Source organism: Sebastes fasciatus, chromosome 12, assembly GCF_043250625.1.
Source record: "Sebastes fasciatus isolate fSebFas1 chromosome 12, fSebFas1.pri, whole genome shotgun sequence".
NCBI lineage: Eukaryota > Metazoa > Chordata > Actinopteri > Perciformes > Sebastidae > Sebastes > Sebastes fasciatus.
In genome coordinates this window covers 13,110,249-13,136,605 of record NC_133806.1, presented here as the reverse complement: position 1 = coordinate 13,136,605, position 26,357 = coordinate 13,110,249, and the positions used below count along the sequence as shown (strand labels likewise).

Genomic DNA, 26,357 nt, shown 5'->3' with positions numbered 1-26,357 from the left:
GCATTCACGAGAAGTGATGTACGGACAGACGGACGATTCGAAAACATATGTGTGGACGCATTGCAAAGCAAGGCCACTCATCACTGAGTTGTGACAATAATCTAAACTCTCTGTCTCTGTTTGCATTCAGATGTTTTCAGATAAAGAAGTGAGCATGTAGGTTAGTAACTTACAGCTGATGTTGAAGTTTATTGGTCCACGAGTGCCGTTACTGACGGGATTGGACACATGACACCTGAATGGTCCCTGGTCGTAGCGGGTCACATTAACTATAGTGAGATTGGCGCCTCCATCAGTGAGCTGAACTCTGTCGCTGGCTGTAACCTCTGAGCTGCCGTTCAGCCAGAGGAAAGAGAGAGAGGATCCAGTGGAGGAGCAGGACAGATGGACAGAACTGCTGCAATCCACCAAATCTGTGCTGTTGGCAGTTACCATTACATTGGAAACTTCCTCTGTGGGTGAAAAACAAAATTATTTTGTATTTGCTACCACATTACAAAGTTAGAGTAGAAGGAAACACTGCAGTGGCTGAGAATTAATCTCATGTTGATCATGAGATGTTGAGTATTCATGGCTGCACATTGAAAGTTTACAGTAGCTCCTACCACTACAAAAAGCAACATTTCTCACTTATTATTTAATGACAATGATACAAAGATCAATAATTCAATGTGTTGTACATCAGAGAGACATTTTTTTTTTGATATTGTGTCAAACTGGCACTGATTTAACTCAGTGCTATTTTCAGGCTGTACTTTTTGGTGATGGTTCTGTAGAATCAATTTTCAATACAGTGTAGTCCAATTTAACACCACAATAAAGTATGACCTTAAAGGTTCAATCAGTGTCTCTCTGATACAGTGTCAACCGAAGATAAATATGTACAGACTATACATGTGTACCTAAAAAACTGCAAATTCAATCAAACCGTCATATGTTTGTTTTTGTTTTTTGACAAATTGTTGATATCCGCGATTACAGTCATGCTACTAAAAATAAGGATGTTGCTCATCGGCATCAGTGGTCAAGTCAAATTATTCAAATCTCCGTTATGATGCAGTTATTGTTAGATATGGAGGCTTATTATTATTAGTATTATTATTAGTGAGAAACTATCCCAAAATTTAAGTTGTGAAGTCATTTGAGCATGAAAGTCTATTCTTGACCTTAACATTCAGCCACTAGATGTTGCATACTAGATGTTGCATTTACCTCACAACAAGTCGTTGCTAGGCACTTTCTGTCAATCAGCATTTTTTTTGGCGTTTTTTTCTACACTAACTGACGACCAAGAGATACCACGTGATACCAACGTTGTTTTACTATTGGCTCACAAGCCTTGTTAGAAGTGGAAACCAAACGTCCGATATATTCCACAGAGATAAACAAAACATGAATTTTGGACCTGCCTACATTTTTAAAATGATAGGTACAGTACATACATGTAATTTGACCTCTGCATTTAACCCATCCTCAGGATGGGTGGGCCTAAGGAGCCGGGGAGCAACTTGGGGTTCAGTTTTTTGCGCAAGGACAATTCAACATGTAGACAGTAGGAACTGGGGATCGTATATTCGTCTAAATAAAAACATTATCAATAAGACCTTTAAAGTTCACCCACAGTAATTGCTTTTTCCCAAGCTTTCAACCACATCTCAGATTTTTCAATACTTGTTTTGTCTTCATTTTATGTAGTCATTATCATATTATTATGTTATTATGTAACACAATTATTTTAACTGAAACAATATTTACTCTAATATATCACTCAGCACTGAAAGAGATGCAACATGTGAAACATTTGCTCACCATAAACGTCCAGTCTTGTGTTCCCATCCTCCGGTACTCCTCCAAATGGAACAATGTTAACACTGTATTCTCCACTGTCATTAAGAGTCAGATTCCTGAGCTCCAGAGATCCAGTAGACAAGAAGAAGGTGATCCTGCCTTCATACTCTGGTGCAATGTTGTTTTCACCACTATAAACGATTATATTTTTATCACCAAATATCCAGTTCACTGATCTAAATGGTGTTTCTGGTGGATCCAGTCTTGTGGTGAACATCACAGGCTCTCCCACAGCTCTATGCAGAGGACCGTCTGGCAACACACCAGCTCCTTTGGTTAAACCTGGAGGAGACAGTTACAGGTGTGTGAGGAACTCTAATAAGTTGAATACATTGAAAATGATGTGCTGATCATAAATCAAAAACAATGTTGATCTGAAAACTCCTAAAAACACAAAACTGCAGCAGACAAAACAATCACAGGAGACCTATTTCAGAAAGTGGGATTAGTGAAAACTCTGAAAGTTAAGGTGATCATCAAATTGCTAACCAGCTGAAGTAGTAAACACAGATAGGCCACAGTGTATAGTGAAAAGCCACAGATACACCGACCCCTTACAGTATGTGAGGACAATTGTGTCTTCCCACTGATAGAAAATTTCAATCACAACCATTTTTTTAATTTAGATTTATTTCCCTTTCTGTTGTGCTTAATAATTAACTCAACATCATTAACTTTATTTCAGACCTACAGTATAGGTCCATATCAGTATAAATAAAATACAATACAAGGACAACAACACAGAAATATAATCATTGCAGTTCACAGTGATTAAAACATATATATATAAGCATTTGTTCCAATGTTTCAAAAAACAAGAGAAGTCACTTTGCGTGGGCTCAGTTAAGTTTCATTTTTGGAATCAATTAATCGACACATAAATTTGTACATAAAATTCCTCAACACAGCATGAAAGGTGGGAACATTGCTAGTCATTAATATATGACTTGCACTTGTCCATCTTGGGAGCTTGAGCAAGATTTTGAATGCAACATTAAATCCCACCTGAAGCTTTTTCATTTTTGCTTTGCTGTAACTGCACCACACGTCGGCTGTAACTGAAGTTAATGAATATATTATTACTAGTAAGTACATTTGTTAACTGATATTTTTGAAGACTGGTGTATTTTCCTATAATATATGTAATATACGTATGTGTACAGTAGAGAGGCTGTATTTCTGGAGTAGATTTTCAGATGATTTTTCTTAATACTACTCAAAAAAGAACAGCATGTGTTTGATATGCGAAGGAATTACTTGGCTCCACTTGTCGAGTGTTGACTTAGTAAAATACTTCATTTGATGATGACAGTCGTAGTCAGACATTATTCAACAAACAAAAAAGTTCCATGATACAGAAAAGTCTGAGAGGAAAATCCAGTCATACACTACACTAAATGTATTGCATTTTGTTGTGAATGGCCATCAGTGCTGCATTGTAGTTTAGATATTTTTGTAAAATAGCCTATTTGCTACTGTAATTTTCAATGTCTAACAAGGTGCCAGCTAAAAGGGATACATCCATCCACACAATGTGGAGACTGGACTAATGTTCACTACCCATTTGCAGTTATCTCCCAAAGCTCTGTGACAATGTTAAGCATCAATAATCAATAGTTAAATTTTCATGAATAAGTGAATACATACTTTTAATCTCTGGTATCATGTGGTAAGAGCTCACCTGAGATGACTCCCAGGATGATGAAGTGTATCACAGCTATTTCCATTTCTTCTGCAGTATCATCAAAAATGACAAGAGAAAAGAGGGATCACACTCCTTCACTTTGCTTTTGCTAAGTTTGGAATAATATATGCTGATTTCAATATATAAAGGTAATACAAGGAAGTACTGTGCAGTGGGGGTTTTACCCATCATCATACCTCTGAAAGGTTCATTTGCCTGCACCGTTGTTGATCATTAACGATGTACGCAACAAGCAACATTTAAAGTTTAATCATTATTACAAAAATGGAAGTAGTTTTATTATGTCCAGTTAGCAACAACTATCACAGTTTGACATGCCTAAACATTCAGGGGTTTATTCATGGATTTGCTCTGTGTTTTTTATTGTCAAGGTGTGGTGAATACAGGGAAGAGGGATATGACCCAGATACAGATGAAGGTGAGATACCGTAGCAGGTGCAGTTCAATGATTTATTTTAATACAGTTGTCCTGAAACCCCCCTTCTTTTATTTATTCATTCACTCATGGAAGAGAGTCATTTTTCTTTTTCTGAGTACTGTATAAAACCCGACTTCCAGCACCTTCTTGTATTACTCCAAGGATGAAGTGCCCTTTAATAAATGGAATTCCAGCTTGTAGATGGGGCTTGTGGGGTTGAGGGATGATTGGGACAAGATTGCATGTTGTGCTCCTCTGTCATGGATGTGCTCTGTTAAATTGACATATGTTGTGCACTAGTGCTGGGACGATACACCTATCTCCCGATTCGATACTATCACGATACTTGGGTGCCGATTCGATATGTATTGCAATTCTACAAGTATTGAGATTCGATATTACAATTTATTGTAATTATACACTTCTATGGGACTTTTCTTTTTGGGAAATATCTAAATTAATACAGTAAAAATGTTTGAGTTTCAGCATGTATGTAGTCAGAGATGTCCTGAAGTCAAATATATCAGTCATTGTCAGACATTATTTATAAAAAAAAAAAATGGGACCAAAAAATCAAAGAACAGTAATTTCCCTCAGAAATTAGTGTTATTTTCTTTTTAATTTATAAGGCACATGTAATGTTGTATACTTCTGATTAATATAATCAAATCAATCGTATGTCCATATATGTACTTTGTATGGCACTGTCAGTTGGTCGGTCCATCACTTTGGTCTTGACTAAAATGACAACTGTTTGATTGATTGCTATGAAATTGAAAGTACAGACATTCATGGCGCCCAGAGAATGAAACCCTGTGACTTTGGTGGTCCTCATGAGTTTTCCTCTAGCGCCACCCTGTGGTTGACATTTTTGTTTTGAAGTCAAATATTTCAACAACTGTTTGATGAACTGTCATGAAATTTGGCACAGAAGATGAATCCTAAAGACTTTATTGACCCCCTGACTTTTCCTCTAGCAGCACCAGCAGATCAAACTTTTCACTTATTCTGTGAAATAGCTCAAGATCTAAGCCTACTTGATGAAATTAACCATTTTTTGTACAGATATTCATGGCTCTCAGACAATGTTTTCCTAATGACTTTGGTGACTTTTTCCTCTAGTACCATCATGAGGTTAAAATGTATGGATTTCAGTGGAATGTCTTGACAAGTCATTATTCAATAGATGCAGACCTTCATGTTCCCCTCAGGGTAAATTGTAATACCTTTGCTGATCCCCTGACTTCTCATCAAGGGACATCATCAGGTCAACATTTCCATCTGTCCAATACCTTGGTTTATGATCAAATACCTGCTAAACTAACGACATTCCCATCAGCCTCAGCTGCTTTGTGTTTTGTCCTAATCATTAAATGTTAGCATGCATCTACAGACCTAAGAAAACATCTTTATTTGGTACAGATCCCCACAAAAATCACGCCATAATCATTTTAATATCATCTTGTCCCGTTGGTACAGATTCTACATTCATATGCAGAATCTGTTTATAGAGATTATTCTCCAGACTGACAGAACAACCACAGTTCCACCACAGGAGGTCAGCATAGTGCAGCTTTTGGCATTAAAATGCTCTGCAGATTCAATGGATCTATCTCATTGTTCAAGCATTTTGCAACTCAACATTTGGAGATTTTAAGTATTTACTTGGACAAGAGTCTCCATAATTACAGCCACCATAGGACTATATTTATAAAGAATCTGATGATTAGCTTTCACTTGTCCACGAAGCTTAGTCAACAGTCAAGAAGAAACTCCAGAGGCACGACTTAATTTAACCATGATCATTTCTTTATTGTTTGTAGACAGTAAATGAGGAAAAGTCAAAAGTATCAATTCATGTTAACATTAAGAGGATTTATATACAGCTTTATTAAATTACTATCAACATTTAACCTAATTTCTGTAGTTGCCAGTATTTGACTGTTGCGTTTAAATAAATGTTGCTGTTAGAACCACATGACATGGAAAACATTAATATTTCGGGGTGCTATTTTTCCAAATTATTTTATGAAAAGTATTTTGATGTATCTTTTGTATAATGTCTTATCCCAACCCGCTATGTTTCCATTGCATTGTTTACAATTGTTACACAATAGGAGAACAGGAGAATAAAGCATTAGATATACACTGAAATGTAGAAAGTACACAAAACACATAACAAATAGTAATTTCATTGCTTCAATTATCAAACACCAGAATTAAATGTAAACACATTCACCACTGTTTAGTAATAGCAGAACAAAAAAATGTTTTTTTACTTAACTGTCTTGGTGCAAAAAAGCCAGCATAGCTATTTCCAATTAATAAAAGCATAATCATATATTAACATTACATTAAGTGTAAGAGAGCCCAAAGTTTTAAACCTTTCTCACTCAACTCTGCAGCCCTACAGGCTTTGCATTGTATTTTAACCCTTTCAAATGCTATGGTTAATCTGTACTGGATGAGTAAATGGCAAATATTTGCTCACATATTTGCCATGCAAATCAATAAGGCAATAACATGTCATGGCTGGGTCATCTTGTTGTGGTGTTCTTTGTCCTCCAAGTGTCCTGCTGGACCAAAAGTGAAAAAAGAGGGTAATGTCACTCATGGCAAGAGTTCTGGCTTTGATCAATGTATGTTATAATTAGGGATGTTAAAGTTAAAGCAATAATAACACATTGTGTTAATTGATTTCCAATAATAAATATATTAATACATTTGCATAAAGCAGCTTATTTGTCCACTCCTCTGTTGATAAGAGTATTAAATACTTGACAAATCTCCCTTTAAGGTAGATTTTGAACAGATAAAAATGATCATGGCCAATCATGTGATTAATCGCAATTAAATATTGTAATCAATTGTCAGCCCTAGTTATGAGTCAATCAGTCGATGTTGTCCTATAGTAGTTTCTTCAGATACACTAAGTAAAATCTTTCTACAGAAACCTCTTAGTGCTTCTTCCTTCAAAATACATAAATCTCTTCTTTACCAAATCAAAATAATTAGTTAAAAACTCACCTTTTAAGGGAAAGTAGGTCGTTTAGTTCTCATATGTTGTGTTCTCATATGTTGATGTGTTCTCATATGTTGATGTGTTCTCATACACACATTCTTCTACTTCTAGACAAACAAAAAAAAGGTATACATCTCATTATTCACATGTACTATTTGTATAATTGTGATATACTGTAGTTTATTCTGCATTCGGTCTTTGTTGTTATATATACAGAATGATAGTCTTAAGTGTCGGATGAATTAAATCAGATAAATACTAACCTTTATTATCAGATTGTGGCGGAGCTTTGTTGTCGATTCTAAATATTAGAAATAAAGCATTGTTAAAATGTGGCCATGCAACCAGATGCAACTCAAAATTCAAACTGTAATCTAAGTATTTAAATTTTTACACAAGTTATGCATTTTGAAATAAAAACAATGTCTAAATGGGATCAACAGATTAAGTTAATTGACCTCCAGTGAGTGATGTTAATAATTTCATTCAGGTAATACAGTAAATTCTTGCTCTTTATTGTTTAGACTACCATGAGTCTAATGTATAAGAATATACAAGAAATACAAGAGTAAGGTTTGTGTAACGTTAGGGTTAATCTGAAGTCAGTCACATATTAATACATGATAAAAAAGGGAGAGATGTCTGGTTGGTACTATGAAGGCTATTTTCACTTACTTTTGTTTATAAATATAATACACTGCAACAGCTACTGCAGAAAGCACTACTAAACACGCGATAACTATTCCAGCAATGGCACCAGCTGAAAGACTCCAGTCTGAAATGAAACAGAAAAAATAAAGTGGAGTTTTAGATTTCAAGCCATTGCTGTCTCATGAACTTACAAAATCTACCACTTTTAGTTGGTGGAATGAATCTGTAAGAAACATCTTTAGGAAGCCTGCTACTCTTCAGATTATCAGAGGTATAACATCGTGGGTTGATTGCAATATTCAAGAGTATCTACAAAATCTGCAATCAACATCATCTCGGTACCTGTTACAGTCAATCCATGGACTGCTGCTGATATTCTCCAAGTAAGATCATTCATCACTTCACAGATGTAATTTCCACTGTCAGAAGGTTCAATGTTGTTTTTAGTATAAATGGCAGAATAGTGTATCTGTTTTCCATTCAGTATCCAGGTGTAACTAGCAGGTACGGTCTCAGCAGAGCAGGTTAATGTTAAGGTCTCTTTCAAATGAATCTCATTTGGACCTCTGATTTGAACATTTTCTGGTCCATCTGAAAAACAGATATTTGTAAAGTTCTTACAGCAGCACAAATAAAGAACATAAAACGTGTTCAATAATTGACTTAATAATCTGAATTATTGTGTTACACACCTACAAACAACACATCTCAATAGTAGGAAACACTTATTTTTAGGGCACTCATCATTTTGAACTGTTAACGTACAGTTTGTTACCTACAGTAAACAACCATGGTGAAATCAGCTTCATCGTTGCTGAGGTGGTTGCTGACATTACAGGAATATTCTCCATCGTCTTGTTTATTCAGACTGCTAAAAGACAGCACTCTGTTATTGTCGTGAAGGGCCATGTTTACAGCCGGGATCAGATCTGAGCCTCCCTTCATCCACTTTCTGGTAAACACAGAGCCAGCAGCATCACAGGTTAAGTTGACCGAGTTCCCCTCAATTGTCAGGTATGTTGACGATGTGATTGAAGCACCAGATATTCTCTCTGTTGGGCAAAAGATCATGTGAAAAATATGAAAACAGGAACAAAAGGAACTGAGTTACTGAGAGTTAACTGAGTAAATGAATATAAAAGAGCTATATTGTCTGAATCATGTATACAACATGCCAAGTGTCTGACTGTCTTCACTAGGCTAGTGGTGCTACCGGTGTTACCGGTGTTACACGGTGGTCGGGCACACACTGATTACATTACTTGCCCATCACCCCCACCGTCGTTTTGCTTTATTTTACAGAAATAAAAACCCCTTTAGTTCATTTTGGCGCATCAGCGGCATCAATAGATAGTCAGACGACAGACGCTACAATCTGAAAGTGAATGCGTCTGTTCTGTACGGATTCTCAGCTCAGAGTAGCAGGTGTCATATTTCACACACACACAAACACACACACACACACACACACACACACACACACACACAAACACACACACACACACACACACACACACACACACACACAGAACGAGAGAGAGTTAACTGACCGAGAGATGGCAGACGATTTTGTGTCGAAGCGAAAAGCAATTTTTTGTGCAATATTTCAAATTTAAATCCAATGCTATAAGGGAACCATAACATTAATGAGGTAATCGCCGTGAGGAGGAGGGTGCGGTCACAGACGGTGTGCGCGGCGCAGCAGCACCAGGTAGACCCCTGCGGCCCCGCAGCGAACTGGACCGGAGAAGCCAGACACACCGCCACCTGACGTTAAAGATCAAAGTAAGCATGCTACACATATTGACCGTCATCTTTTCTTGTAACTTGTCCGGTTTAGTCAGTAACACCGGTGTTGTCACAAGTTTATTAACCGGTTGGAAAATTTCCTCACCGTCACATCCCTAGTCTTCACTCAAGATTTTAACATTTACAGTTTTGAACAACCCTCAGTATATCTCAGAAATATCATCTATATGAATGGAACATAACATTGAGTTCAAGATCAGTTCAACACTGACTAACGGAGACGAAAACGTTTCATTAAAACCACAAGATCCTTTAACAATTGACTCAAAACAGTCGACAGCTGCAGGACTCTTGACCTTTGTCATGTAATGTGCTTTTGATCCAATGTCATTTATTCAAAGTTTTGACCACAATTCTTAATGGAGCATGACATCCATAAACACAACATAGTCACTGTTGAAGTTGATGGAGCAAACATTTGGGTTACACATGCAGAACATACAAAGCAACATTTGGAGTCATGTTTCTGTCCACCTGGTGAATGTTAGTCTAATATTCACTCTCCTTTTAATTCAGCTGTTGTTTCCACCAACTCCTGAGGGATATATCTGTCTCTTTAGCTGCTAAATGATCCACTATGTTCATAAGCTAGTTTCTAACTGTGTCTGTCTGCTGTCTGGTGCAGGACAGGTAGTGTACGGTGAGTTTTGGTGAAAACAATGCTATGAGAATGAGTCCGGAAACCAAAACAATGAGCTGCAAGATACTAAAATGGTCGACAGCATTGATTATAGCTGCGTTAAATAATAGGCTGATATAAATTGTATCATAACATATCGTATAAGCAAATTGCTGAATTGAAGTTAAGTTTTTATACTGTATAACCTTTTCTAATCAGACTTCGCCTGCAATATTAAGCAATACAATGTTTAATACAAAAGTGCTTTATGTTTTTGTATCACTTATTTTCCTGCAATCCCAAATGTTACACAAGGAATGTTTTATTGTCTGCCTTTATTATTATTGTTATTATTTAATATTAAGATACACTGCTTTGAGTACACATTTTGTCAATACAGATTATGCAGGTGAATCTTTCTGATACATATCACTACTATATCCACTAAACCTCATATTCCAACTCACCCAGTACAACAGAGACAATGGACAGCTGAGTCTTTTCATATCTCATAGTTTTGTTGTTAAAGGCCCGACAGCTGTAGTTCCCACTCTGACTCATCTGAATGTTCATCAGTCTGAGCTCTGGTCCAGTATCAGACTGCAGGTCTCCATTCAGAAACCACTGAAACTGGGCAGAAGGTATGGAGACAGCTGAGCACATCAGGCTGATGTCTGACCCTTCAACATAGTGCTCTTGTGACGGAGATATTATCAAATTGATATTTTCTGGGCCATCTACAGTGTGCAGCATATGGGGAGTAAAAACAAAACAAAATAATCACCAAAAAGTAAAGTTAGCAGCTTAAAGAAAATGCAACAAGACATGCAGCTTTGCTCAGTGTGAAGCTTCATTTTACAATCAGATTTGAAGCATACATGCATGTAGTGATGGATAAAGTATGCACATATATGTTAATAACTCACAGTTGATGGTGAGGTTTACTGGATCACTGGTGCCATTGCTTACAGGATTAAACACATGACACCTGAATGGTCCCTGGTCGTAGCGGGTCACACTGACTATAGTGAGAGTAGAGCCTCCATCAGAGAACTGAACTCTGTCACTTACTGTAACCTCAGAGCTGCTGTTCAGCCAGAGGAAAGAGAGGAAGAGTCCAGAGGAGGAGCAGGACAGACTGACAGAGCTGTTAAACTCCAACAAATCTGTTGTGTCTGAAGTTACCACAACATTGGCAACACGCTCTGTGGGTGAAACACAGTGGTTTTATATTGGCCACCTTTCTTGTCTAAGAAAGTTAACATTGTTCAGTAGAGTGGAGCAATGTGGAGAGTGGGAATAAATCCGATATCAATGATGAGTAATAATGGTTAGACGTACAAGGTTTGTATGCGAGTTGGACATAGACGTGTAGTCATGAGAATGTTTATTTTGTTTAACTATTATATCTTCTGCTATCCGTTGTCTAGTGCTTGGTGCGATATTTAACCAGTGTTGGCTGACCTTATGTATTTAAACTTAAAAGTAATTGTTAGCCCAACAATCAGCCTGAATGGCAATTTCATTATTAATAACTCCAAAACTAATGTGAGAGGTGACAGGTGATATAGTCTTTGACCAGATTAGATTACTGCAAAGATATTGTAGTCACTGCAAACAATGTGCATTGACATATTAAATGTGTTTAACTGATCGTCCTCAATGTGTGTATTAGTTATATTTGCAAGCCACAACTTTTGCTGTGCTACTGGCCACTCCAGGAGTACAACCGCAAACATTTTTCATTCTGAGCCTCAGTTGTCTCTGTACAAGCACAACTTGCAGACGTATCTTGAGTGCAAACATATGTAAGTATTGTTTCTCTTTGTTCCACAAATGTTTGGCAGGACTTTTTCTTTGTATTTAAGAAAGTTTTATCTGATACCATCACAGGTACATCCCACCTTGTTATCTATATTTCTTTGCACAAAACCTTTTAAACTTACTCAGTACAGAGATGGCTGCAGGCTGAGAAGTTATATATCTCAGAGTTTTGTTGTTAAAGGCCTGACAGCTGTAGTTCCCACTCTGACTCATCTGAATATTCATCAGTCTGAGCTCTGGTCCAGTATCAGACAGCAGGTCTCCATTCAGAAACCACATAAACTGGGCAGAAGGGCTGGAGTCAGCTGAGCAGAACAGGCTGATGTTTGCTCCTTCCACAAAGTATTCTTGTGACGGAGATATTGTCAAATTAATATTTTCTGGGCCATCTGATTGTAGGGCAAAACAAAAGCAAAAAGTTAGTATGCACAACTGCATTATCATACATCAAGTCACCAGAAAAAAGAAACCTCTGTAGAATGAAATGTAACAGAACAAGCCTGTAAAACACTTTCTAAATGAAACTGATTTAGTTGGCATTGTGCTGTAGTTTGCAGCGATGTACTGGATTCCATCAGGTTGAAAAATATGTTTCTAATTTTTGTACTACCCGTGGTGGAACAAAATAAACTATAATTACTGCCTCACGGTTGTATGTTTCCACCAACCAGTCAAGTTGCAGTTTACATCTATGTCTGTCGAAAATGTCAGTTCATCATTTTATACTGTTAGACATATGTGTGAAATTGTAATAATTAGCATATGAATTCTTGAGTTATGGCCAAGTGAGGTCAGAGTGACATTTGACCACCAAATTCAAATCAGTGACAGTGACATTGACCTTTGACCTCCAAAATATAATCAGTTCATCCTTGAGTCCAAGTGGACGTTTGTGCCAAATTTGAAGAAATTCCCTCCACATAGGGCTGGGCGATATGGCCAAAATCTTCTATCATGATACAGGTAATTTCATACCTCAATAACGATATACAGTATATCACGATATAGCATGTTTTCTGGTAATTCAATAAATAAATTGTCTATGTGAAATAACCATAGGTTACATATACTGTAGTTTCAAGGCCACTCATCACTGAGTTGTGACAATAATCTAAACTCTGTCTCTGTTTGCATTCAGATGTTTTCAGATAAAGAACTGAGCATGTAGGTTAGTAACTCACAGCTGATGTTGAAGTTTATTGGTCCACTGTTGCCATTACTGACGAGATTGGACACATGACACCTGAATGGTCCCTGGTCGTAGCGGGTCACATTAACTATAATGAGATTGGCGCCTCCATCAGTGAGCTGAACTCTGTCGCTGGCTGTAACCTCAGAGCTGCTGTTCAGCCAGAGGAAAGTGAGAGAATATCCAGAGGAGGAGCAGGACAGACGGACAGAGCTGATGGACTCCACCAAATCTGTGCTGCTGGCGGTTGCCATTACATTGGAAACTGGCACTGTGATTGTAAAACAAAATTATTTTGTATTTGCTACCACATTACAAAGTTACAGTAGAAGGAAACACTGCAGTGGCTGAGAATTAATCTCATGTTGATCATGAGATGTTGAGTATTCATGGCTGCACATTGAAAGTTTACAGTATCTCCTACCACTACAAAAAGCAACATTTCTCACTTATTATTTAATGACAATGATACAAAGACCAATAATTCAATGTGTTGTACATCAGAGAGACATTTTTTTTTGTTGATATTGTGTCAAACTGGCACTGATTTAACTCAGTGCTATTTTCAGGCTGTACTTTTTGGTGATGCTTCTGTAGAATACATTTTCAAAACAGTGTAGTCCAATTTAACACCACAATAAAGTATGACCTTAAAGGTTCAATCAGTGTCTATCTCATACAGTGTCAACCAAAGATAAATATGTACAGACTATACATGTGTACCTAAAAAACTGCAAACTCAATCAAACCGTCATGTTTGTTTTTGTTTTTTAACAAATTGTTGATATCCACGCTTACAGTCATACCACTAAAAAATAAGGATGTTGCTCATCGGCATCAGTGGTCAAGTCAAATTATTCAAATCTCTGTTATGATGCAGTTATTGTTAGACATGGAGGCTTACTATTATTATTATTAGTGAGTAACAATCCCCAAATTTAAGTAGTGAAGTCATCTGGGCATGAAAGTCAATTCTTGACCTTAACATTCAGCCACTAGATGTTGCATACTAGATGTTGCATTTACTTCACAACAAGTCGTTGCTAGGCACTTACTGTCAATCTCAGCATTTTCTTTGCGTTTTTTTCCACACTAACTGACGACCCAGAGATACCACGTGATACCAACGTCATTTTACTATTGGCTCACAAGCCTTGTTAGAAGTGGGAACCAAACGTCAGATATATTCCACAGAGATAAACAAAACATTAATTTTGGACCCGCCTACATTTTTAAAATGATAGGTACTGTACATACATGAAATTTGACTTCTGCATTTAACCCATCCTCAGGATGGGTGGGCCTAAGGAACCGGGGAGCAACTTGGGGTTCAGTGTTTTGGCAAGGACACTGTAGACCTGTAGACAGTAGGAACTGAGGATCGTATATTCGTCTAAATAAAAACATTATCAATAAAACCTTTAAAGTTCACCTACAGTACTTGCTTTTTCCCAAGCTTTCAACCACATCTCAGATTTTTCAATACTTGTTTTGTTTTCATCTTATGTAGTCATTATTATGTTATTATGTAACAGAATTATTTTAACTGAAATAATATTTACTCTAATATATCAGTCAGCCCTGAAAGAGATGCAACATGTGAAACATTTGCTCACCATAAACGTCCAGTCTTGTGTTCCCTTCCTCCTGTACTCCTCCATGTGGAATAATGTTAACGCTGTATTCTCCACTGTCATTAAGAGTCAGATTCCTGAGCTCCAGAGATCCAGTAGACAAGAAGAGGGTGATCCTGCCTTCATACGCTGGTGCAATGTTGGTTACACCACTATAAGTGATTATATTTTTACTACCAAATTTCCAGTTCACTGATAAAAATGGTGTTTCTGGTGGATTCAGTGTTGTGGTGAACATCACAGTCTCTCCCACAGCTTTATTCAGAGGACCGTCTGGCAACACACCAGCTCCTTTGGTTAAACCTGAAGGAGACAGTTACAGGTGTGTGAAGAACTCTTATAAGTTGAATACATTGAAAAATGGGCCAATGGGACAATATCTATGATCACAATGCAAACGAAAAACGAAAATAATCTTTTTCAATAGCACATTAGTAAGGATGTCTATCTGTTGAAAACAAACAAAGTTAAGTTATAATTGTTTTCTCTGGTGGATTCAGTGTTGTAGTGAACATCACAGGCTCTCCCACGGCTCTATGCAGACGACCGTCTGGCAGCACACAAGCTCCTTTGGTTAAACCTGGCAGGTTTGAGAAGGACTGTAATGAGGACATTGCAAAATGGCCCACTGATGATGTGCTATCATAAATCAAAACAAAATGTTGATCTAAAAACTCCTAAAAACACAAAACTGCAGCAGACAAAACAATCACCAGAGCCCTATTTCAGAAAGTGGGATTAGTGAAAACTCTGAAAGTTAAGGTGATCATGAAATTGCTAACCAGCTGAAGTAGTTAACATGTTTACACAGCAGGTCGTCAGAAAAGCTACAGATACAACGACCCCTTACAGTATGTGAGGAAAATTTGTGTCTTCCTACAGATAGAAAATTTCAATCACAACAACAGGGGAACTAATTCTTGGTGGAGAAAGGAACTCACTTAGAATGATTTCCCTTTCTGTTGTTCTTAATAATTAACTCATCATCATTAACTTTATTTCAGACCCGTAGGTCCATATCAGTATAAATAAAATGAAATACAATACAATACTCTATTGTATTTGCTACAGTCATTTTCAATGTCTGACAAGTTGCCAGCTAAAAGGGATACATCCATCCACACAATGTGGAGACTGGACTAATGTTCACTACCGGTTTGCAGTTATCTCCCAAAGCTCTGTGACAATGTTAAGCATCAATAATCAATAGTTACATTTTCATAAATAAGTGAATACATACTTTTATCTCTGGTATCATGTGGTAAGAGCTCACCTGAGATGACTCCCAGGATGATGAAGTGTATCACAGCTATTTCCATTTCTTCTGCAGTATCATCAAAAATGACAAGAGAAAAGAGGGATCACACTCCTTCACTTTGCTTTTGCTAAGTTTGGAATAATGTATGCTGATTTCAATATATAAAGGTAATACAAGGAAGTACTGTGCAGTGGGGGGTTTTCCCATCATCATACCTCTGAAAGGTTCATTTGTCTGCACCGTTGTTGATCATTAACGATGTACGCAACAAGCAACATTTAAAGTTAATCATTAATACAAAAATGGAAGTAGTTTTATTACGTCCAGTTAGCAACAAATACCACAGTTTGACATGCCTAAACATTCAGGGGTTTATTCATGGATTTGCTCTGTGTTTTTTATTGTCACGTGTTGTGAATACAGGGAAGAGGGATATGACCCCGATACAGATGAAGGTGAGATACCATAGCAGGTGCAGTTCAATGATTTATTTGAATACAGTTGTCCTGAAACCCCTCCTTCTTTTATTTATTCATTCACTTATTCACTCATTTTTATTTTTCTAAGTACTCTATAAAACCCGACTTCCAGCACCTTCTTGTATTACTCCAAGGATGAAGTGCCCTTTAATAAATGGAATTCCAGCTTGTAGATGGGGCTTGTGGGGTTGAGGGATGATTGGGACAAGATTGCATGTTGTGCTCCTCTGTCATGGATGTGCTCTGTTAAATTGACATATGTTGTGCACTAGTGCTGGGACGATACACCCATCTCCCAATTCGATACTATCACGATACTTGGGTGCCGATTCGATATGTATTGCAATGCTACAAGTATTGAGATTCGATATTACGATTTATTGCAATTTTTGTTACCTTTTTTAACACTAGACCAGGGGAAAAAGTTGAATTATACACTTCTAGGGACTTTTCTTTTTGGGAAATATCTAAATTAATACAGTAAAAATGTTTGATTTTCAGCATGTATGTAGTCAGAGATGTCCTGAATTCAAATTTATCAATCATTGTCAGGAATTATTTATTAGTTTTGTCCTGCAATCCCCAAATCAAAGAATTTAATTATTTATTTATTTATTTATTGATGCATACTGGTCCTTAACATCCTTTTCGTAATTCTTTTCTTCATTTATCTTTTAATTAGTTTGAAGACAGAAAAAATCATCTAATTCCAACTTTTCTGACAATATTTCATATCATATAATTTTGCTTGTAGAATGTAAAGTTGAATTCACAAACTAATAAGTTTGGTCTAAGTTAGAAATAACGGATAGATCCACACCAACTAACCTATTTTTGCTGAATGTATATTACAGTTTAATGAATATGTAGACTTTTATATCTCAGATGGAGCTAAAAGCTTTTGAATGTTTCTTGAGTAAAAGTTAGTCTAACTAATTATACCCTGTTTACTAAATCACCTTTTGCTTGCTTCACGTCTCTTAACCATCAGTATGTCACCACTAGAGGACGACGTCTTGCAGCTTTAGGGCATGACTTCAGCTTCAGTGGGTTTGTCTCATTATGCAGACACTTTGTAACTCAACACGTAGGTAATATCTAAATGAATACAGTAAACATTTAGATTTTCAGTGCATATGTAGTCAGAGATGTCCTGAAGTCAAATAAACTGGGAAAAAAAGTTAGGAAACTTGTGTTTGGTCGATTATTTATATACCACAGCAGGGCAGCATAGCTTTTAGCATTAACATGCTCTGCAGATTCAATGGATTTATCTCATTGTTCAAGTATTTTGCAACTCAACATTTTGAGATTTTAAGTATTTACTTGGAGAAGAGTCTCTATAATTACAGCCACCATAGGACTATATTTATAAAGAGTCTGATGATTAGCTTTCACTTGTCCACGAAGCTTAGTCAACAGTCAAGAAGAAACTCCAGAGGCACAACTTAATTTAACCATGATCATTTCTTTGTTTGTAGACAAGGAAAAGGTCAAAAGTATCAATTCATGTGAACATTAAGATGATTTATATACAGCTTTATTAAATTACTATCAACTTTAAACCAAATTTCTACAGTTGCCAGTATTTGACCATTGCATTTAGACAACTGTTTAACTGTTGCTGTAAGAACCACATGACATAGAAAACATTAATATTTCGTTGTGCAATTTTTCCAAATTATTTTATTAAAAGTATTTTGATATATCTTTTGCATAATGTCTTATCCCAACCCGCAATGTTTCCATTGCAGTGTTTACAATTGTTACACAATAGGCAAACAGGAGAATAAAGCATTAGATATACACTGTAGAAATGTAGAAAGTACACAAAACACATAACAAATAGTAATTTCATTGCTTCAGTTATCAAACACCAGAATTAAATGTAAACACATTCACCACTGTTTAGTAATAGCAGAACAAGAAATGTTTTTTACTTAACTGTCTTGGTGCAAAAAAGCCAGCATAGCTATTTTCAATTAATAAAAGTATAATCATATATTAACATTACATTAAGTGTAAGAGAGCCCAAAGTTTAAAACCTTTCTCACTCAACTCTGCAGCCCTGCAGGCTTTGCATTGTATTTGAACCCTTTCAAATGCTATGGTTAATCTGTACTGGATGAGTAAATGGCAAATGTTTCCTCACATGTTTGCCATGCAAATCAATAAGGCAATAACATGTCATGGCTGGGTCATCTTGTTTTGGTGTTCTTTGTCCTCCAAGTGGCCTGCTGGACAAAAAGTGAAAAATAGGGTAATGTCACTCATGGCAAAAGTTCTGGCTTTGATCAAATGTATGTTATAATTAGGGATGTCAAAGTTAACACATTAGTAACACATTGACACAAATTCGTTTTAACGCCACTAATTTATTTAACGCATTAATGCAATCAATCTTCCGGAGGTTGTACTAGAAAACCTAAGGAATCCATTGGTACCAACCATGTTATACTAGCTTGTCTAGAAGGAGGCTACATAACGCTCCAAGCTTGTGCTAAATTTTGGAGAGGAAAAACTACCATGGCCGTTTTCAAAGGGGTCCCTTGACGTCTGACCTCAAAATATGTGAATGAAAATGGGTTCTATGGGTACCCACGAGTCTCCCCTTTACAGACATGCCCACTTTATGATAATCACATGCAGTTTTGGGGCAAGTCATAGTCAAGTCAGCACACTGACAGCTGTTGTTGCCTGTTGGGCTTCAGTTTCCCATGTTATGATTTGAGCATATTTTTTTTATGCTAAATGCAGTACCTGTGAGGGTTTCTGGACAATATTTGTCAGTGTTTTGTGTTGTTAGTTGATTTCCAATAATTAATATATCCATACATTTGCATAAAGCAGCTTATTTGTCCACTCCCCTGTTGATAAGAATATGAAATACTTAACAAATCTCCCTTTAAGGTAGATTTTGAACAGATAAAAATGATCATGGACAATCATGCGATTAATCGTAATTAAATATTTTAATCAATTGACAGGCCTAGTTATGAGTCAATCAGTCAATGTTGTCCTGTAGTAGTTTCTTCAGATGCACTAAGTAAAATTCTTTCTACAGAAACCTTTTAGTGTTTCTTCCTTCAAAATACATAAATCTCTTCTTTACCAATTCAAAATAATTAGTTAAAAACTCACCTTTTAAGGGAAAGTAGGTCGTTCAGTTTACATGTTCTCATATGTTGATGTGTTCTCATGTGTTGATGGGTTCTCATATGTTGATGTGTTCTCATACACACATTCTTCTACTTCTAGACAAAAAAAAAATGTATACATCTAATTATTCACATGTACTATTTGTATAATTGTGATATACTGTATTTTATTCTGCATTCGGTCTTTGTTGTTATATATACAGAATGATAGTCTAAGTGTCGGATTAATTAAATCAGATAGATACTAACCTTTATTATCAGATTGTGGCGGAGCTTTGTTGTCGATTCTAAATATTAGAAATAAAGCATTGTTAAAATGTGGCCATGCAACCAGATGCAACTCAAAATTACAATCAAACTGTAACCTAAGTATTTACATTTTTACACCAGTTATGCATTTTTAAATGAAAACAATGTATAAATGGGATCAACAGATCAATTTAATTGACCTCCAGTGAGTGATATGTTAATAATTTCATTCAGGTAATACAATACATTTTTACTGTTTATTGTTTAGACTACCATGTAATGTTAGGGTTAATCTTAAGTCAGTCACATATTAATACATGATAAAAAAGGGAGAGATGTCTGGTTGGTACTATGAAGGCTATTTTCACTTACTTTTTTTTATGAATATAATACCCTCCACCAGCTACTGCAGAAAGCACTACTAAACACGCGATAACTATTCCAGCAATGGCACCAGCTGAAATACCTCCAAAACTCCCATCTGAAATGAAACAGAAAAATAACAAGTGGAGTTTTAGATTTCAAGCCATTGCTGTCTCATGAACTTAAAACAAATCTACCACTTTTAGTTGGTGGAATGAATCTGTAAGAAACATCTTTAGGAAGCCTGCTACTCTTCAGATTATCAGAGGTATAACATTGTGGGTTGATTGCAATGTTCAATAGTATCAACTAAATCTGCAATCAACACCATCTTGGTACCTGTGACAGTCAAAAACAGTTTAGTATAAACAGCAGAATAGTGTATCTTTTTCCCATTCAGTGTCCAGGTGTAACTAGCAGGTACGGACTCAGCAGAGCAGGTTAATGTCAAGGTCTCTTTCAAATGAATCTCATTTGGACCTCTGATTTGAACATTTTCTGGTCCATCTGAAAAATAGATATTTGTAAAGTTCTTACAGCAGCACAGATAATAAAGAATCTAAACTTGTTTAACAATTGACTTAAAAATCTAAAATATTGTGTTACACACCTACAAACAACACATCTCGATAGTACACTGTTATTTATGGCACTCATCATTTTGAACAGTAAATGTATAGCATTATATTTATAGTTACCTACAGTATCAGCGGCATGTTATCAATAGATAGTCGGACGACAGACGCTACAATCTGAAAGTGAATGTGTCTGCTCTGTACGGATTCTCAGCTCAGAGTAGCAGGTGTCATATTTCACACTTACGGGATGAGTGAAAGTTGACAGATCGAGAGATAGCAGAGGATTTTGTATAAAAGTGAAAAGCAAACGCGCCTATTTGGCAATATTTGAATGAATGAATGACTTTCTTTCAAATAAAAAAAAAAAACAGATACAAAATAATAACAAACAAAACAAGATTTAAACCCAATGCTATAAGGGAACCATAACGTAAATGAGGTGACCGCCGTGAGGAGGACGGAGCGGTCACAGCAGCGAAAGCTGGACCAGAGAGGCCAGACACACCGATACCTGACGTTAAAGATCAAACTAAGCGCGCTACACACACTGACCATCATCTTGTCTTGTAAAATGTCCAGTGTAGTCAGTAACAGCGGTGTTGTCACAAGTTTATTAACCGGTGGGAAAATTTCCTCACCGTCACATCCCTAGTCTTCACTCAAGATTTTAACATTTACAGTTCGGAACAACCCTCAGTATATCTCAGAAATATCATCTATGTGAATGGAACATAACATTGAGTTCAAGATCAGTTCAACACTGACTAACGGAGACGAAAACGTTTCATTAAAACCACAAGATTCTTTAACAATTGACTCAAAACAGTCGACAGCTGCAGGACTCTTGACCTTTGTCATGTAATGTGCTTTTGATCCAATGTCATTGTTTCAAAGTTTTGACCACAATTCTTAATGGAGCATGACATCCATAAACACAACATAGTCACTGTTGAAGTTGATGGAGCAAACATTTGGGTTACACATGCAGAACATACAGAGCAACATTTGGAGTCATGTTTCTGTCCACCTGGTGAATGTAAGTCTAATATTCACTCTCCTTTTAATTCAGCTTTTGTTTCCACCAACTCCTGAGGGAAATATCTGTCTCTTTAGCTGCTAAATGATCCACTTCGTTCACCAACCAGTTTCTAACTGTATCTGTCTGCTGTCTGGTGCAGGACAGGTAGTGTACAGTGGGTTTTGGTGTAAACAATGAGAGTGAACCAAAACAGTCAAGCTGTGGTCCGGAAAACCAAAACAATGAGCTGAAAAATGGTAAAATGGTCGATAGAGCATTGACTATAGCTGCTTTAAATGATACTTTAGGTTGAAATAAGTTGTATCTTAACATATCGTATATGCAAATTGTTGAATGGAAGTTATGTTTTTATACTGTATAACCTGATTGGTAAATCACGGCGTTCTGCAGTCTGTAATTTCTGTATAGCAGACCGTTGCTCTGTATAACAGACCATTGCTATGGGCGCAGCTCTGATGTTGGACTCTGACGGACCGTTTTTGTGCCAATATATTGATTTCTTAAGTCAGTAGCTGTGTAATAAGCGGGATAATGTACAGCTAGCGGGTCATTGTTGTGAAAGAGGCGATGAGAGACCCCTTCGCTTTGCGTCGGGGTCAACCCCTCGTGCAGCATCGCCCTGTCGGGGATTCTTTCACAACAATGACCGGCTCACTGTACATGATCCCTTACGTAACATAATCTGAATTGTGATCTCAGTATAGATCTTATTTGAAACCAGTGAACACCTAAACACAATTATTTGAACAGTTCAATTGCTACGCACAGTCTCCACTCAGCACTGAAAGAGATGCAACATTTGCTCACCATGAACGTCCAGTCTTGTGTTCCCATTTGTCTGTCCTCCAAAAAAAGTAATGTTAACACTATATACTCCACTGTCATTAAGAGTCAGATTCCTGAGCTCCAGAGATCCAGTAGACATGAAGAGGGTGATCCTGCCTTCATACTCTGGTGCAATGTTGTTTTCATCACTATAAGTGATTATATCTTTACCACCAAATTTCCAGTTCACAAATGGTGTTTCTGGTGGATTCAGTGTTATGGTGAACATCACAGGCTCTCCCACAGCTCTATGCAGAGGACCGTCTGGCAACACACCAGCTCCTTTGGTTAAACCTGGCAGGTTTGAGAAGGACTGTAATGAGGACATTGCAAAATGTCCCACTGATGATGTCCTATCATAAATCAAAATAAAATCATGATCTAAGACTACTAAAAACACAAAACTGCGCAGACAAAACAATCACCAGAACCCTATTTCAGAAAGTGGGATTAGTGAAAACTCTGAAAGGTAAGGTGATCATCAAATTGCTAACCAGCTGAAGTAGTTAACTTGTTTACACAGCAGGTCGTCAGAAAAGCCACAGATACACCGACCCCTTACAGCATGTGAGGAAAATTTGTGTCTTCCCACTGATAGAAAATTTCAATCACAACAACAGGGGAACTAATTCTTGGTGGAGAGAGGAACTCACTTAGATGTATTTCCCTTTCTGTTGTGCTTAATAATTAACTGATGTTAAGGAAATACATTTTTTAACTGATATTTTTGAAGACTGGTGTGTTTTCCTATAATATATGTAATATATGTATGTGAACAGTAGAGAGGCTGTTAAAAGGGATATATCCATCCACACAATGTGGAGACTGGACTAATGTTCACTACCCATTTGCAGTTATCTCCTAAAGCTCTGTGACAATGTTAAGCATCAATAATCAATAGTTACATTTTCATAAATAAGTGAATACACACTTTTATCTCCGGTATCATGTATTAAGAGCTCACCTGAGATGACTCCCAGGATGATGAAGTGTATCACAGCTATTTCCATTTCTTCTGCAGTATCATCACATATGACAAGAAAAAAGAGGGATCACACTCCTTCACTTTGCTTTTGCTAAGTTTGGAATAATGTATGCTGATTTCAATATATAAAGGTATGTTACGACCCCACAAGGAACAAGGAAGTACAAGGAAGTACTGTGCAGTGTGGGGTTTTCCCCATGGATGTATTAAAGGAACTGGATACAGCGTTGGAGGCGGGGCCCCGGTCATTCCTATGAGAGTTGCTCATTGGCGCGTGAAGCCTAAATGGCTCGACTTCCGTCTGGAAAAGTACCCGGATCTTGGCGAAGTAACGTCCGAGATGATTGGCGAAGTAGCGTCCGCTCGGTCACATGACTTGGTCACGGGGTCCCAACGTCACGCCGTCGTCACGGCTTGCGCTGCAGCCTCGGTCTGGGTCTCACTCACATGAACGGAGGAAGGGAAATAACTCAACTACAACTTTAAAAACTACATTTTTTAAATTAGGGCTATTAGAGTGTTCGTACTGGGGAGTTGATTCACCTCAATAAAATTATCCATTGAGTCACAGATGTCTCTTTCCCAATGTAAGTCTATGGGAAAAGTCTTTTTGGGCCCAATGCATCACGTGACTAACACAGAGGTTGCAGTATCGCCGTTTGGCCATTAAGAAAGTCGGGATCGACGACCGGCGCACTTCCTGGGGGCTTGGTTTTATCCATCATCATACCTCTGAAAGGTTAATTTGCCTGGACCGTTGTTGATCATTAACAATGTACGCAACAAGCAACATTTAAAGTTTTATCATTAATACAAAAATTTAAGTAGTTATTGTAAATGAGATATTTTTTATTATGTCCAGTAATGGCAACAACTGTCACAGTTTGACATGCCTAAACATTCAGGGGTTTATTCATGGATTTTCTCTGTGTTTTTTATTGTCACTTTATGGTGAATACAGAGAAGAGGGATATGACCCAGATACAGGTCAGATATTGAGATTCGATATTACGATTTATTGCAATTTCTGTTACCTTTTTTAACACTAGACCAGGGGAAAAAGTTGAATTATACACTTCTAGGGACTTTTCTTCTTGGGAAATATCTAAATTAATACAGTTAAAAATGTTTGATTTTCAGCATGTATGTAGTCAGAGATGTCCTGAAGTCAAATTTATCAGTCATTGTCAGGAATTATTTATTAATTTTGTCCTGCAACCCCAAAATCAAAGAATAGTAATTTCCCTCACAAATTAGTGGTATTTTCTTTTTAATTTATAAGGGACATGTAATGTTTTATACTTCTGATTAATATAATCAAATCAATCTTATGTCCATATATGTATTTTGTATATACAGTTCCCTTTGCTAACACCTTAATTTGAAAACTGGACATAGTCACACATGTATACTTCCGCTAAATTTGCTAAATCTGCCAAATCTGCCACAAGCTTTCCCGTCAGCTCCATTCTCTTCATACATCCATGGTCAGCTCGATCGTGGCCGTTTGAATCCATTTAACATAAATGTCAGTATATCGCTGCGCTACAGTTGTAGCGTCGGCTAATTTGACCACGGACATGAAAGTGACGGCTGGCTTGACCGTACGTTGCCGCAATACGATAATGTTTCCTGTCCATGACAGAGTTAGCATGCAGTTTTAGCCATCATGTCTAGTTATGTGAGGGTGCAGGTCGTATCCACACGGACCCTCCGCCGTTTTCTACTCTCTCATTTCGGCTGCGGCCGGCTGCGGTTTGTTTTGTTGACGAGTACGGAACGGATATGACGTCACGTTACTCAGACTACTACAATAAAAGCGGTAACTTCCTTCTACATCCATATAGACTCAAATTAAATTAAAGAATCTATTTCAAAATCGTAAAAAAAAATTGCGTTACATACTGTAGGTGACACAATTTTTTGTCCCACCCCTATTGTGAACTCTACATACAGTATTTTCTTTTTAAATTTTGTTTACTATTTTAATATTCAATAAAATATTCTTGAAAAAAAAATACTGATATTGGTAACAAAAAAGTGTGTCCTAACATTAATATCATAGGTATGATGTTTACCATGGCCACCACCTCAGTTTACTATGTTAACTGATGAGGAAATTCTAAGGGATCACCAAAGTTATCAAACTTCATCCTGATGGGCACCTGAATGTCGGTATCAAATGTCATGGCAGTCCATCCAATAGTTGTTGAGATATTCAGTCTGGACCAAAGTGGTGACTGAGCACCAGTCTAACTCAAGCTAAAAAGATCTGTTGCTCATTCCCTGTTGTAGCCTCAGTGAGAGTAAAACATCCAGGAAGACATCCTGCTCAGTAAATCACATCAATACCACATTTTTCAATCTTTTATTCACGCATCTCAGAACCCATCGGCTATCGGTCTGACGGCGATAAGCCTCTGGGAGGAAAGGGCAATATTTCTGTGATTCCGGTGTAGCCAGTGGATACACGGGCTAAGACTTCCTCTACACAAGTAGCCAGTTGATAAGCTAATTTTAAGCTAATATAAAGCTAAATCATCGTTGTGGGTTCTGAGATTGCATTTTAGCCAATGCTTTCCTCCTCTTATGCTCTCCACATGGCCTGTTTACCTGCATTGAACCAAAGCCTGCTCAAATGTGTTTTGGTTTATACTACACAGACTACAAACAGAAACCAGAATGCTTCCGATTTGGGCTGCAC

General features: G+C 37.1%; 2 protein-coding genes and 1 long non-coding RNA gene across 5 annotated transcripts in view; all 3 read right to left on the bottom strand.

The window, feature by feature from the left end:
* The window catches only part of LOC141779836 (hemicentin-1-like), a 76,749-nt gene extending 72,768 nt beyond the window's left edge, over positions 1–3,981 (bottom strand). Inside the window, exons 1-2 of the mRNA XM_074654868.1 lie at positions 3,530–3,981; positions 1,810–2,130 (exon numbers count right to left, since the gene is read on the bottom strand). Coding sequence (XP_074510969.1) covers positions 1,810–2,130; positions 3,530–3,575 — 367 coding nt within the window. The 5' untranslated portion in view covers positions 3,576–3,981. The remainder of the gene's footprint in view (positions 1–1,809; positions 2,131–3,529) is intronic.
* Positions 3,982–5,358: 1,377 nt separating this feature from the next.
* On the bottom strand, positions 5,359–16,201 carry LOC141778750 (cell adhesion molecule CEACAM5-like). 3 transcript variants are annotated; one of them, XM_074653179.1, is made up of 12 exons: positions 15,993–16,201; positions 14,702–15,022; positions 13,078–13,356; positions 12,019–12,285; positions 10,999–11,277; positions 10,540–10,809; positions 8,424–8,696; positions 7,987–8,235; positions 7,669–7,768; positions 7,257–7,294; positions 6,999–7,100; positions 5,359–6,547 (listed from the first exon to the last, which is right to left on the bottom strand). In XM_074653179.1, exons 1-11 carry the CDS (start codon positions 16,036–16,038, stop codon positions 7,021–7,023), a joined length of 2,202 nt encoding a protein of 733 aa, XP_074509280.1. In that variant the 5' UTR covers positions 16,039–16,201; the 3' UTR covers positions 5,359–6,547; positions 6,999–7,020. The 3 variants fall into 3 exon arrangements, with proteins under 3 accessions (XP_074509280.1, XP_074509282.1, XP_074509281.1); XM_074653181.1 differs by lacking the exons at positions 10,540–10,809; positions 10,999–11,277 and having other exon boundaries at positions 6,417–6,547; XM_074653180.1 differs by lacking the exons at positions 5,359–6,547; positions 6,999–7,100; positions 7,257–7,294; positions 7,669–7,768 and having other exon boundaries at positions 8,055–8,235; positions 8,420–8,696.
* Positions 16,202–18,556: 2,355 nt separating this feature from the next.
* Positions 18,557–20,508, bottom strand: LOC141778755 (uncharacterized). The gene is made up of 4 exons (XR_012596129.1): positions 20,236–20,508; positions 19,864–19,901; positions 19,598–19,710; positions 18,557–18,693 (listed from the first exon to the last, which is right to left on the bottom strand). It is a non-coding gene; the product is annotated as an uncharacterized LOC141778755 (long non-coding RNA).
* Between the last annotated feature and the right edge of the window lie 5,849 nt (positions 20,509–26,357).

What these genes read in the sequence shown, in the direction of transcription:
- LOC141778750 (XM_074653179.1), bottom strand. Translation starts at nt 16,038, where the DNA reads ATGGAAATAGCTGTGATACACTTCATCATCCTGGGAGTCATCTCAG. An exon ending in AGTAAACCTCACCATCAACT is followed by an intron (nt 10,810 to 10,998) that starts GTGAGTTATTAA and finishes TGCACACTGTAG; the next exon opens with ATGGCCCAGAAAATATCAAT. An exon ending in TTTCACCATGGTTGTTTACT is followed by an intron (nt 8,236 to 8,423) that starts GTAGGTAACAAA and finishes TCTGTTTTTCAG; the next exon opens with ATGGACCAGAAAATGTTCAA.